Here is a 13,946-nt window from a genome sequence, read left to right on the forward strand (position 1 = left end):
AACATAAAAGGGCAATCCAGAAATAAGGGGAAGTTAGGAAATACTGAGATCCAGGATTAGGTTTAATTAGAGGTAGTGGAGCATGAAAAGGATAATTCAGTCTTTCTCATAGTGTTATATTTAGTGTGTGGCTGAAAATAGCCTCAGACTTGGTTAATAGCAAGTAAACCAAACTATTCCAGCTTGGGTTTTTAGATATAGAAAAGCTTTAAATTGGAATTAGAAGTACTGGCTCCTATCTGATGTGGCAAATTACATGTCTTTCCTGAGCCTCAGTGTCTTCATTTTTAAATGGCGGATAATAACTGCCCCAGATATTGCAAACTTTCGTTTTGGTGTGGATAAATGAAACTATGTTTTGAAGGAAGCCCTTTATATACTTACTGTAAAAGCATTAAATAATTTATACTATTATAATAATCGTGACTTCAGATTTAGCTTTGTGTATATAGCACATTTAAACAGAAAAACTAATAGTTTTTAAAGTTTCTTTATCTCATAATCTACAGAATATCCATTCTGTGTATGAGACTATTATTTGTGTATTTTAGATGGAAAACAGTAGGTTTACACACTGTTCTTAAGATCAAGGTGTAAATGACAGCAAAACCAAAATTAAAATGTAGAGACTCTTCTTTTTTCAGTTCAGTGAATTATGCTACCTTTGGAGTGCTGTGTTAAACTCTCAGATTATGCTGAGATAACTTAAGATATAGAGAACTTGATTATTCAGTTTATATGAGGGAGGAAAAAATCACAGAATTGGGAAAATGGAAATTGCTCCATTTTTGGACTGTATTAAAATCTAGCAGGAATCTCTTTTTTTTTTGTCCATGATCTTCCTTTTTTCCTTTTTATTAGCTTTTGCTTCTTAATCCCTAAATTTCTTATTTTCTCTCTGTATTCCTCTGTTCCTGCATTTCTGATTTTTGATAAATAAGTATTGATACATAATTCTAAATTTTGTTATTGTAGGTTACCATACTACTTCAAAAGATGCAGTAAATTAAGTTAACAAATTAGAGTGCTATCTTTTAATTATCTTTTTCATGCTTGACTAGATGCTTAAGGACAGGAAAACTGGATCTTGATTAAAGAGCATTAAAGAAGAGTTTTGATCATTTATATAAAATAAATGCTGTAATTGTGCTTCTCAACTTCTGTTGTTTCATATAAGGAAAAAATTTTTATCAGATAATGACTACTGAGCCATCAAAAGGAATGAAACCTTGGCATTTGCAACAACATGGATGGAACTGGAGGATATTATGCTAAGCGAAACAAGTCTGTTAGAGAAAGACAAATACCATATGATTTCACTCATATGTGGAATTTAAGAAACAAAACAGATGAACATAGGGGAAGGGAAGGAAAAATAAGATGAAAATTGAGAGGGAGGCAAATTATAAGAGACACTGACCTCTAGGAAACAAATTGAGGGTTGCTGGAGGGGAGTTGGGTATGGGGAAGGGATAATTGGGTGATGGGCATTAAGGAGGGCACTTGATGTAATGAGCACTGTATATATTCAACTAATAAATGACTAAATTCACCCTCTGAAACTAATGGGAAAAAAAAGAAAATGACTTCTTATATTCTTTGACTAGGGTAACTCTTAGTTGACATTCCCTTTGGGCAGTAACTTTTCTTATTTTTGTACAATAAAATGTCTAGAAAACTGTTTTTAATGCTGAAAATCATTTTGGATTATGTGACCTCTAAGAATTTAAAAAAGACATTGATATAGTAATATACCTTTTATGTTAATTAGAAAATACTGATGCTTCTTAAAAAGTTAACTAAAAAACTAGCCTTGATTTTCTCTAAAGTTTTTGTTTCTTTCTAACTGAGGTTGATTTATCACTCATTTTTAAAACACTGAGTTTTATAAAATAGGCATGTAGTATATCTTATACACACACCACATTCTTTTTTTAAAATTTTTTATTATGTTTTTGATGTAGTGTTCCACAATTCATTGTTTGTGTATAACACACATGTATTCTTATATACATATGTATATGTGATGTTATCTTGATTTCAAGTATTTTGGGCTTCACATTTTTTCTTCTTCTTCTTTTGTGTGTGGTAGCTTATTATAGCCTGTATGCATATTTATTCATCCATAGAATAACTTGTATTTCCCAAAATGTAGCAGATAATAAATAATAAAAAATATCAGAATATGCTTGTGATCTGAATGTGAACAACACTGGATGTAGAAATCTGTAGGTAAATAGTATGGTTCCATTTTACAGATTTTGAAACTGAGGTATAGTAAGCTTAAGTAACCAAGGTCACATATTTGGAATTCAAACTCAAATTAGACTATTTAACTCCAAAAATGCCTGTTTTTTCTTTAATACTCATTACTTTCCTACTATTTTATGAGGTTATATTTAAAGGATCAGAAAGGATCCAACTTCATCGGGTTACCCATTCAGAATGGGTTAGTTGTCATAGGGCACTGTTTTCTCATTTATAATAACGTCCTACAATATGTACCCAAGAGTGGCACTGTATTGACTCTGATATTCATGTATGTGTTTGTGGGTGCGTGAGTGGGCAGAGTGATGAACTATATAGCAATTACAGTTAAATAGTAGATATTTGAAGTTGCTCAGAATTGCTTTATATATATTTTTTAAGTGGAAAAATACTATTTTAAAGGGAATTATTAAAATTATAAAATGTTTAAGTTACTCTTTTTTTAACTAAGAAATTTATAATGTCTCAGAACTCTAGGTAGTTATTTTTTATCTTTTCTTTTTAAAAATACAGTGCCTTTACTTTCCCGAATTCTGCCTTCTGATGCATGTAAAATATACAAACAAGGTATCAATATCAGGTAAGGTGATTTGATTTTTTTCTGAGTAACAGGAAATTGAGATTTAGAGGAAGCTTTTCTTTCTGTATTAATAGGTTACATTTTGATGTAGTATTTTATAATACTTCACAATATTTTATCTTATTTGAGACATCCTATAGAGAAGGAACCGAAGATAAAATCTTGACTAAATCTATTAATTCTTATTCAACTGCAGACTAGAAGGCAAACAGAGTGAAGATCACAAAGATCTTAAAATGAGAAGATTTAAGGTGGTTATCTCTCTGATCCTGACTTTTTAAGGAATAGGGATACATACAAGGAAGACCCAGCTCTTGTCCTTTTCTCTCCATCCCTTTCATACCCCTCCTTTCTCTGTCCAACCATGCATCTATCTAATCATCTGTTCCTTCTAGTGAACACTTTAAGGCGAATTTTAATATTCTTCTTTTTCTCTTTAAAATTAAGATTGATTTTTGGATTTGATGGGTATTTATTTTACTCATTTCAAAATTTTACTTCTATCATTCTTTATATCTTAAACTTTATATTAATATAGGTGTATTTATAAGTTATACATATGTAAGATATATATAATACTGGTGAATATGCCAACTTTTATATATATATTAGTGTGTTTATAAATTATATATATATATGTATATATATCAGTAATTTTGTAAATCTATATCATTATCTCCAGAATATTAATTTGGACGTGTAAGGGTCTAGAACTGGAAGTATCTTGAGATTATCTCATAAAAACTCTTAATTTTATAGATGAGAAAATTTAGAGAGGTGAAGTGATTTTTATAAGAGCGTATTGTGAATTAATGGCTGGGTCAGGACCTCTGACTTCCTGTTCATTCTCACCATGTCACAAAGCAGAAATTTTAGAAAGTTAACTCTGAGATTTATTATGAGTTATGTTGAATTATAGTGAAGAGATAATCTTTAGTTGAAAGTAAGTTCTAGGGTAATTGTTCTCAAGCAGTAGAATTTGGTTAAGGTAGAAGTTTCTGGTTTTTGTTTTTAAAAAAATAACCTCTTCAGGGGCGCCTGGGTGGCTCAGTTGTTGAGCATCTGCCTTTGGCTCAGGGCGTGATCCCAGGGTCCTGGGATCGAGCCCTGCATCAGGCTCCCTGTTCTGCTGGAGCCTGCTTCTTCCTCTCCCACTTCCCCTGCTTGTGTTCCCTCTCTCACTGGCTGTCTCTCTCTGTTAAATAAATAAATAAAATATTAAAAAAATAAAAAAATAAATAAAAAATAAAAAAATAACCTCTTCAGGTGTTTCTAATTATGGAAGTGCTTATGTACATTAAATTCCATGGTCATTATAGAAACGTTGCAAAATACAGAAAAATATAGAAGAAAAACTAGGAAAGAATTTGATAGTGATGTAGATTTATTTCAGCAGCCTATTAACATTATATTATGATTTCATCAAAAATTATTCATCAATTTAACAATGTAAAGGTGCTTGCCAAAGGTAGTACATAATTTGGGAGAATATTATTTTTCATATGCTACTTTAAAAAAGGGTAGTTTTAGTTCTGTTTGAGTCTTAGGGTTAGGAAAAAAGGAGCTTCTTTAAAAAAATTATTTCACATTTATAAATGACTTTTAAAAGTAAAAGATATGATGCATATTACATAATAAGTATAGATAATAAAAACCACAAAATGGTTAAAATAGAGACATAAGAATAAGAGCCTGAGGGAAAATAATTGTGTCAGAGAATATAGAGTAAGAGAAAGCTACTATAATTCAGCAAGACACTCAGACCTGGAGCTTACAAGGAGCTGAAGATAAAGGAGAAATGTGATAGGTTCTAAAACTCTTGTTACCAAAGTTTACCAGATTAGTGGAGAGGCTGGGTTTTAGAATAGATGGCAAAGGGTTTTTTTTTGCATAGATAAGAAGAATCTAATGAAAAAAATCCATTAACATTAAATAACTTTCAAAGGTAAACATTGTGAGACAGTTTTTTTTTTTAAAATCACTTCAAATGAAACTGAATTTTAAAATATGTTCAAAGAAATCTTTTAAGTTTATTTGTATTTCATGACAGGCATGTGATCATTTAAAATATGTTTCTGGTGTGAAAGAGAAATGAATACTTTAGTGGAAATAGGAAAGTATGAGTAACTTTGTTGTTGAGAATATTAGTAAATATTTTCACTGTTAATAATTATGAAGTAATCTATAACCACTTACTGAAATAATCAGTGCAGGCTACTTCATTTCAGGCTTTTCCTGTCTCATGGGAAGGGTCTATATTCTTTTTCATTGTTACTTGGCATTTTTCAAGCTTTTATCTCAAAAAGAACGTTTTCTGTTTTTTCTTTTTTTTGAACATTTTCTATTCAGATTTTTGTGGTTATATAAAATTTTTTTTTTTTTGTTTTTCATGGCTAACTACATGGCAAAAAATTAAAAATATTTAAACTCAGAGGCTTAAAGCAAGGACTGGTTAATACATTAAAATACCATCATGATAAATTAGATCATTTTGAGGCATGTGTAATACAGTAGGTCGTCTAATATGTCAGGCATATTCCAGAAAACGTACTGGGCAGTCTCCTTTCATTTGCAAATTACAAAAACACAAATGAAATAAAAATTGACTATTGAGTGTTTTTAGGTATAGCTAGATCTAGGGGTTCAAATGTCATGTCAGTCTGTCTTTGTCTTTCTGTCTCTCTCTCTTTCTGCATCTCTCCCTCACTATCCTTATCTCCACCCCTTCCTCTTATCTCCATCCCTTCCAACCCATTACCACTTTCATCCAGGATAGGCAAGAAGGAAATGGAGGCAGGAGATTGTTCTGTTTCATTCCCTCTTTATGGGGGGTGTGGACTTCCCTGGTAGTTGAAGCTTGAAGTCCAAATAGACCACTTATATAAAATGATCTGTTCCTTTTTGATCTCAGTAGCCTACATCTTACAGAGGTAGGGGATGAGCCTCTTCTGCTGGAATTATTTTTTCTTATGCCACATATACGGGTAGTAACAGGGTATACTGAGTAGTACAGGCACTAGTAGTACAGTAGCAGGCCTCTGGAAGTGGACCAGGAGCTAGAATTCAGCTATAAAGCAGCAGTCAGCATTCACCCCTACAGGAGTTGGTGACTTGCTTTTTTAGGGCTTCTTGATATCATTCTGTGGGGGTGTATACATTTTATATGGCTCAGAGAGGAGGCGCTTGTACATAAGGTAACCATACTTCCCTGTTTGCTCTTGATTCCTCCTACTGTCCTGGCAAAATTATTAATAGTATCACCTTCACTTTTAAAAGGTACTGGTTTTGTTGATAAATTATATGTAACCCCAGCTACTCTTTTGATGCAGCATAAAAGATATAATTCTAGTTCTCAGATTTTTCTGTGTAGGGATACCAAGAATGCTCATTCCCTTTGCCTCGTCTGGGATGAGAATTGAATAATTCATGTAGTTATGAATTCTTAGAAACTCAGTAGCTAGGGTGTGATCAGCTGCTCTTAACAGCGGTGTCAACCCATTTTTTAGATTAAGTACTGTGTTTTGAGCAGCCAATAAGAGAGATCCTGATGTGATCTCCTACAAAGCTTAGTGAAAGATTGAAGCATTTTGGGGTGCTTGTGAACTTTTCCATTCTAGTATATTCCCTAATTTCAGCAAGCAGTGGTTTGTGGAATTTATTAGAGACCAATTCGCTGGGCTAGGCCATGCCATGTCTTGGTTACCAAAGAGTACGATAAACACATTAAGTGTGTGAGTCCATGAATCTTTGGCACATGAATGATCCATAAGGTTTTTAGGCTATGGAGATGATGGGAAAGAGACTGGTAATCTGCACCAGGGAAGTCAAACAGAAAGGATAAGAATTTGGAATAAGTTAAATGATTTATCTAGTTGAAGTACAAAGCAAGGTTTGGTATCAAGTGGCTAGGCCTAAGACATAGATGTAGACCAAAAGAACAAGACTGGACACATAGTCCTTAATCTAAGAATGTGGTCCATCCATTGCTGTACCCTCCTTACGTACTCGGCTGAGCTAGCAACATGGTCTTATTGGGATCAAAGAATGTTAAGACAGCTCTGCTTTCCTTTAATGCCCGTCACAGTTGAAGTAAATTTATGGAGTATCTGCAGCAAGAGCAAAGGTAGGGAATGAGCTATAGTTAGGGAAATATTTGAACAATGTGGAAACAATCTTTTTCTTGTTGGATTAATAAAGTATATATTCAGGAAATGAAATATAGGAAAATGGAATATACATTTAAATATTCTTTCAGTGTTTTTAAATAAAATAGCTTTTACTGTAAGTTTGACTTTGAAATATGGTGTTAGCATCTTGGTTTGAGTTTAGAAGCAACACTTGTTTAATTATTGTGGTGTTTTATAAAAATTTTATTTGTCAGGATTTCTCATCTTCCCATCTTTCACAGGCTTGACACTACTCTCATAGACTTTACTGACATGAAGTGCCAACGAGGGGATTTAAGCTTCATTTTCAATGGGGATGCGGCACCCTCTGAATCTTTTGTAGTATTAGACAATGAACAAAAAGTTTATCAGCGAATACACCATGAGGTGAGCATGTTGTCTTATTGGTATTTTTCTAAATGGTTCTTTAAAAATGTCTATGTATGCAACCAAGCCTCAGTGTAATTGCTTTAAAAGGCATAAAATATAGGTGAGATAGTTCATTCCCAGTGCTTTCATTTCTTTAGTACTAGCTTTAAGTTTTTTGTTTGTTTTTGTTTTTGTTTTGTTTTTTTTTTAATATTCTGGTCTTCATCCTGACCATTCCATTGAGACCATTTCCTCATAATTCACTGACGATCTCCTAATTAAATGAACTCCACCTTCGTTTAGTTCTCATTTGTAGCTCTGATTTGTTGAACCTGTGCTGGCCCTTTTACCATTTTTTATCTTGCTACCTTAGCTTCTTTTAATGTTGCTGACCATCTCTATCTCCTTAATAGCAACATCTCTTTTGGCTGTCTGTCTGTACTTTTTTTAATACTATTTTACTGTCCTTAACTCTTTGGCTCCTTTTCTCTATCTTTTCCCTCTTGGTATACAAAAGTATCTTCGTTTTGTCACATCATATCTCCCTGTTGGTATTGCCTCTGCAACCACCATTGAAAAATCATATGCATATTATCTTTATCCTTTGTTCCCTGAATGTCCCTTTCCCTGCTATGAACCAAAGAAAATGTTTCCTGTATCTATATATCATTGATAGCCTTAGAAATGTTTTTAAATCAGCATTTTATTTTGCCACTGTTGCTTTTCTTTTCTCTCCTCTCCTCTCCTCTCCTCTCCTCTCCTCTCCTCTCCTCTCCTCTCCTTGGTGCCCAACACAGGGCTTGAACTCACATCCCAGAGATCGAGACCTGAGCTGAGATCAAGAGTCAGATGCTTAACTGACTGAGCCACCCACACACCCCGCTTTTCTTTTGGCTTTATTTTTCAAACACTTCATTTCCCTACATCGTCATTCACCACATCCTGTGGCTCCATCCTTAATATCTCTTAGTTTAGAACTTCTTATCGAGATGCCTATTGATGAGACCTTAATTACGTTGTATGTGTATTATTAAATAGTTTCCTAACTGGCAGTGAGCAATGAAGATTTAGATTGGAAGAGGAGAAGAAAAAGAAGGTATTCCTTGTGGAGGAAACAGGATGAATAAAGTCAGGAAAGTGGGAGTGAGAACGGTTTGTTTGAGAAACAGAAAAGAGATCTGACTGTGGTGAAGGTTTCTGTTACTGAGCATGGGAATGTGGTTTATGGAAGGCTTTAAAAGCCAGATGAGATAACGGGATCTGCTGTAGTTGGCAACAGAGAATCATAGATTCTTAAATAAGGTATTGATTTGATCCACAAGTAATTTAAGTGCTTTACAGCTTTTCTCATTAAATCTTCAAAATAATCTGTCAGAGCAAATAGTTTTGCTATCTCCATTTTATAGATTAGTAAACTGAGGCTTATAAATGTAAAGTGACATCTCCAAGATCACACAACTAGTATGTAAGATGGATTGGGAAAAGGGAAAGATTAGAGGCAGGGAACTTATGGAAGGAGTTTTTATTTTTTACAGTTCTACAGTTGAGAAGTGATAAGGCTCTTGACTGGGATGGTGCAATGAATACCTAAAGAAACTATGACTTTCTAAGAATGAAAGATTGTGATTTGCTGATAGTTTGAGTGTAGTGAATTAAGAATTAGAAAGATTTAAGGGTAAGTGTAGTGTTTCTACCTTGAAAAGTAGAATGATGGTGGTGCCAATGATAGAATTGGAATGGAAGATCTAGAAATGTATAGGTTTGGGGTTTTAGATGATGTTAGTTTTGAGTCATTTGCTAAAATCAGTGTATTTGCTTCAACCCTGTCTTAATCAGACTTCTTGGTCTGTTATTGGTAACTCAGTTCTTAAAATTATCATTTCCTTAGGATTTGATTTTGCTCAATTGTTCTTTTCCCTTCTCTTCTTATTCTTCTTTGCCTGTTCCTTTTTCTCTGCCATATCTTGAACATTGATGTATCCTCAATGTAGTTCTCATTTTTACAAACTGTCAGAATAATCTCTTCCATTCCTACTCTCGAACAACCTACTATAGGTTGATGATTAATAAGTATATATTTCTATCCTAGATAGATCTCTGAATGGAGACCTATCTGCTTCAGTTCCTTTTTTTTATCCTCATCATAGTATTTATTTATTTATTATTATGTTATGCTGGTCACCGTACAGTACATCATTAGTTTTTAATGCAGTGTTCCATGATTCATTGTTTACATATAACACCCAGTGCTGCCTGCAATATGTGCCCTCCTTAATATCCATCACTGGGCTAACCTATCTCCTCCCAACCCCCCTCCCCTCTGAAACCTTCAGTTTGTTTCCCAGAGTCCATAGTCTCTCATGGTTTGTCTCCCTCTCAGATTTCCCCCATTCATTTTTTCCCTTCCTTCTCCTAATGTCCTCCATGCTATTCCTTATGTTCCACATAAAAGTGAAACCATATGATAATTGTCTTTCTCCGATTGACTTATTTCATTTAGCATAATACCCTCCAGTTCTATCCATGTTAATGCAAATGGTGGGTATTCATCCTTTCTGATGGCTGAGTAATATTCCGTTGTATATATGGACTACATCTTCTTTATCCATTCATTTGTTGAAGGGCATCCCGGCTCCTTCCACAGTGTGGGTATTGTGGACATTGCTGCTATGAACATTGGGGTGCATGTGTCCCTTCTTCTCACTACATCTGTATCTTTGGGGTAAATAGTCAGTAGTGCAGTTGCGGGTCATAGGGTAGCTCTATTTTTAACTTTTTGAGGAACCTCCATATTGTTTTCCGAAGTGGCTGTACCAACTTGCATTCCCACCAGCAGTGTAAGAGGGTTCCCCTTTCTCCACACCCTCTCCAACATTTGTTGTTTCTTGCCTTGTCAGTATTTGCCATTCTAACTGGTGTGAGGTGGTATCTCAATGTGGTTTTGATTTGAATTTCCCTGATGGCTAATGATGATGAACATTTTTTCATGTGTCTGTTAGCCATTCGTATGTCTTCTTTGTCTACTTAAGTTCCTAATGGATATCATTGTCTCCTAGGCACCTCAAAATTCAGCTCATCTAAAACTTAATTCTTTTTTTTCCCCTCCAAACTCCAAATCTGCCCTCTCTTCCATTGTCTTTCCTTTGATGAATGACAACATTCTCTATTCATCCAGAAAACTGTGAGTTATTTTTGAAATATTTTCTTGTATTCCGTGTTTCCTAGTTAGAGAACGGGTGTGGTACTTTCTGTCTCCCTAATGTCTTATAATTATCTCTTTTTAATCGTACCATTACTGCCACAATTCAGATATTATCTCTCAACTGGAACGTTGCAGAAGTCTCATAAATGATCATCCTGGTCCCCTTCTTGTTGGGTTCTAAATTATCTCACATATCAGAGATAGACTGAACATTGAAAATTCATGAAACCTGCCTTCTTTAAAGATACTTCAGAAGATCCTATTTCCTAAAGAATGAAATCCAAATTCCTTAACATGACATGGAACCTTCTGTGACCTGGCTTTTGCTCACTTTTCCAGCCTGTTTTTACCTTACTATCTTAGATACCCTCACACTGAGCTCTTTGCAGTTTTTCAGATATGCCGTGCTATTTAGTGCTTCATTCCTTTGTTCACATTGTTTCCACTTCCTGGAATGCTCTTCTTTCACTTCCGTACTTCTGGGGCACCTAGTTAGTGTTACTTCCTCCTTTGCCAGGTGACCATTATTTTGTTTATGCTCCCACTAACTCTGGTACCATAGAGCTTCTAATGCTATATTCATTTATATGGCTTTCTTCCTCTGGTCCCCGTGGTACCTTTAATTGTGTTCTCTGGTACCTAATAGAGTGCATCAGTACATTCCAGGCTAGAGTTTGGCAAACTCTTTCTCTAAAGGGAGAAATAGTAAATATTTTAGATATTTAGATATATTTTTGGGCCAGATGGTCTCTGTCACAACTACTCAACTCTGCTTTTAGTAACCTAAACATAGGTATAGATAGTATTTAAATGAATGAGTGTGGCTGTACTCCAATAAAATTTAATTTATAAACACAGGTGGTACACTGGATTTGGCCTACTGGCCATAGTTTACCAGCCTTTATTCTAGACTCTCGGATAATTTATTAAATATTATAAATTTAATTTATAAACACAGGTGGTACACTGGATTTGGCCTACTGGCCATAGTTTACCAGCCTTTATTCTGGACTCTCGGATAATTTATTAAATAAATTTAACCTCTTGTGTATTAAAGACAATAGGATAGCTAACTAGGCAATAAGAGAGCTAGAAGCATGGTATTGCAATAGAAGCCAGAGATTAAGGCTACTGGTATAAGTATTAGTTAATGTTTAGGTATCAATGAGGTCACCAAAGGATTGGTATTTAGGGTATGTGTGTGTTTATTTTATGACTAAAAAAATATAGAAAAGCTAGATTTTGAACATTAATCCTCAAAGCAGGGAATAGTTTTTGTTTTTCCTAATATACATACATAAATAATAACTGTTCAATAAATGTTTGTTGGACAAATGTAATTAACAATTGATCTTCTTCAATGTTGTGGTTGGGGGATGGTCAGTCTATGATTTATGGAAGAGTTCTGTTCCAAAAGTTTATTTGAAAAGAGGATTTTTGAAACTTAAGGCAAATTTCTTCATCAACAGTGTTGTATATAGGATTATTCCCAAGCTAATACATGAAATCCTAATTGATTTATAGTATATTTGAAACATATAATGCCTAACAGTTCTATACCTATGCCAGCCAAAGTTTTTCTTTGGAGAACTGTGTTCAGAACTAGTTTGGTTAGCAGGACTACATTTTCACCTCTTACAGCTTCAGCATTAATGTCAAGATTTTTCATTTTTCACTTTTGAGGGTGAAGGAAATGGCACTGTCCCAGTCCCAAGGTTTTTTTCTATAGACTCATAGATTCAGAAATGGACTATATCTGGGTGAAGTTTGGTGGTGAAGAATAGAAAATGGGCCTCTTGGGAAGCTAGAAATCAGGAGGTATGGGAAATAGAGCGTCTAGTCATCCTAAAACCCTACGGACAATTTTTATTCCCCAGTCACCTCTCTAGTTTCTGCCTTTTTTCTCCTTTTTCCCCCCTTGGGACCCTGTAGGCCTAAGTATCAGAGATTCTGTTCTTGGCCTATTATGGAAGAGAACCTCATTTTATACCTACTCATTTACCCTTCTATGCCTGATCCTTTAGTCTCTGTCCCTGAAGCAAGCACAAACCTTTTTTTTTCTCATTTAAAAAATTATTAATCAATTATTATATACCAGCACTAGGGAATATGGAGAGGATAAACCTGAAACAAGACGAATTATTAAGTTTCGAAACCATGGGTTGATATTTTTGGATTCCCTATCTTTCTATAAGGAGTATAGAGAGGAAGATCTCTTTTTTTCCTTCTCTCCTCTCCTTCCCTCCCTTTCTCCTTCCCTTCCTTCCACTTATTGGGAAAGAAAGGCTCAAATGATGGTGGTGGGTCTTTGAAGGAAAAAGAATTAAAGTAAGAATGATCTATATTTAAAGAAAACCTTGATGTGGGAATTTTGTCTCAGACCTCTCAACTTTATTCTTAATCTTTTAAAATTGCTCTACATACTCTATATTTCTGTAATCGGTAATCCAGTGTTGTTTCCATGGCCTATCTGTAACAGAAGAGTACTGTATTTCATGTGCCCCATATTTATAGATTTATAATTAGTCATAATTCTAACTCATTTAGAGATATGGAGCTAAAACTTCTGTAATTGGTTTTTAGAATAAGTAGCACCTCACATTTTTTAGAATCAGTCCTTTTTGATTTTTGAAATCTTTAACATTTTAATTGTTGATATTTTCATATGTAGTACTAATAACCTTTGAAAGCCTAGATTCTTATATTTAACTTTTACCCCCACTGCAGGAATCAGAGATGGAAACAGAAGAAGAGGTTGACATTTTAATGAGTAGTGATATTTACTCTGCAACTTTATCAACCAAATCAATTTCTTTCACGCGTGCCCAAACAGGATGGCTCTTTCGGGAAGTTAAAACAGTATGTGTAAATCTTGATTTTTCAGCTTTAAAGATTGTTCAGTATTTAATGTTGCCAAGATAATGTGGTGAAAATGCAGGAAGTAGTAGCTTACTGAATTGTGCAGTAAGTGCTTTATTCCAGTGCTTTTATTCCCTCCTCCTAAATCCAGATAGTGAATTATAATGGTTGTTTACAGAGTTGGAAGATATTCTTACAGAAGCCAGGAGAGAAAGTTTAGCTCTTTTGAATTTTGTTGAGAAAGATCCTTGCTGTTGGCTGCTTTGTTAAATACAGGGAACAGTGTCTTCACATGGTTCCATTACATTTCTAATGCTTTTATTCCTAAGACCACAAAGAGGGATACACTTTTGAATTTGTTCCCCTGGATCTTTTTTTCTCTTCCTACTTTTAGACTTCTGAACTATTTACTCACTCAGTATCTGTTTCTCAGTATTGCTTATATATGACTAAAATTAAATAAGCTTACATTTCTAAAAAAAAAATTATGTTTTCATTTCTA

At 34.3% G+C, this 13,946-nt stretch overlaps 1 protein-coding gene across 3 annotated transcripts in view; it reads left to right on the forward strand.

The window, feature by feature from the left end:
• The window catches only part of ANKRD13C (ankyrin repeat domain 13C), a 94,409-nt gene that overhangs the window by 41,748 nt on the left and 38,715 nt on the right, over positions 1-13,946 (forward strand). For all 3 annotated transcript variants that reach the window (XM_008690726.2, XM_008690727.2, XM_008690725.2), the window contains exons 6-8: positions 2,782-2,848; positions 7,257-7,401; positions 13,313-13,444. In XM_008690726.2, the coding sequence (XP_008688948.1) occupies positions 2,782-2,848; positions 7,257-7,401; positions 13,313-13,444 (344 nt within the window). The remainder of the gene's footprint in view (positions 1-2,781; positions 2,849-7,256; positions 7,402-13,312; positions 13,445-13,946) is intronic.

Source organism: Ursus maritimus, unplaced genomic scaffold (genome assembly GCF_017311325.1).
Source record: "Ursus maritimus isolate PB19 unplaced genomic scaffold, ASM1731132v1 scaffold_12, whole genome shotgun sequence".
Taxonomy (NCBI): Eukaryota; Metazoa; Chordata; class Mammalia; order Carnivora; family Ursidae; genus Ursus; species Ursus maritimus.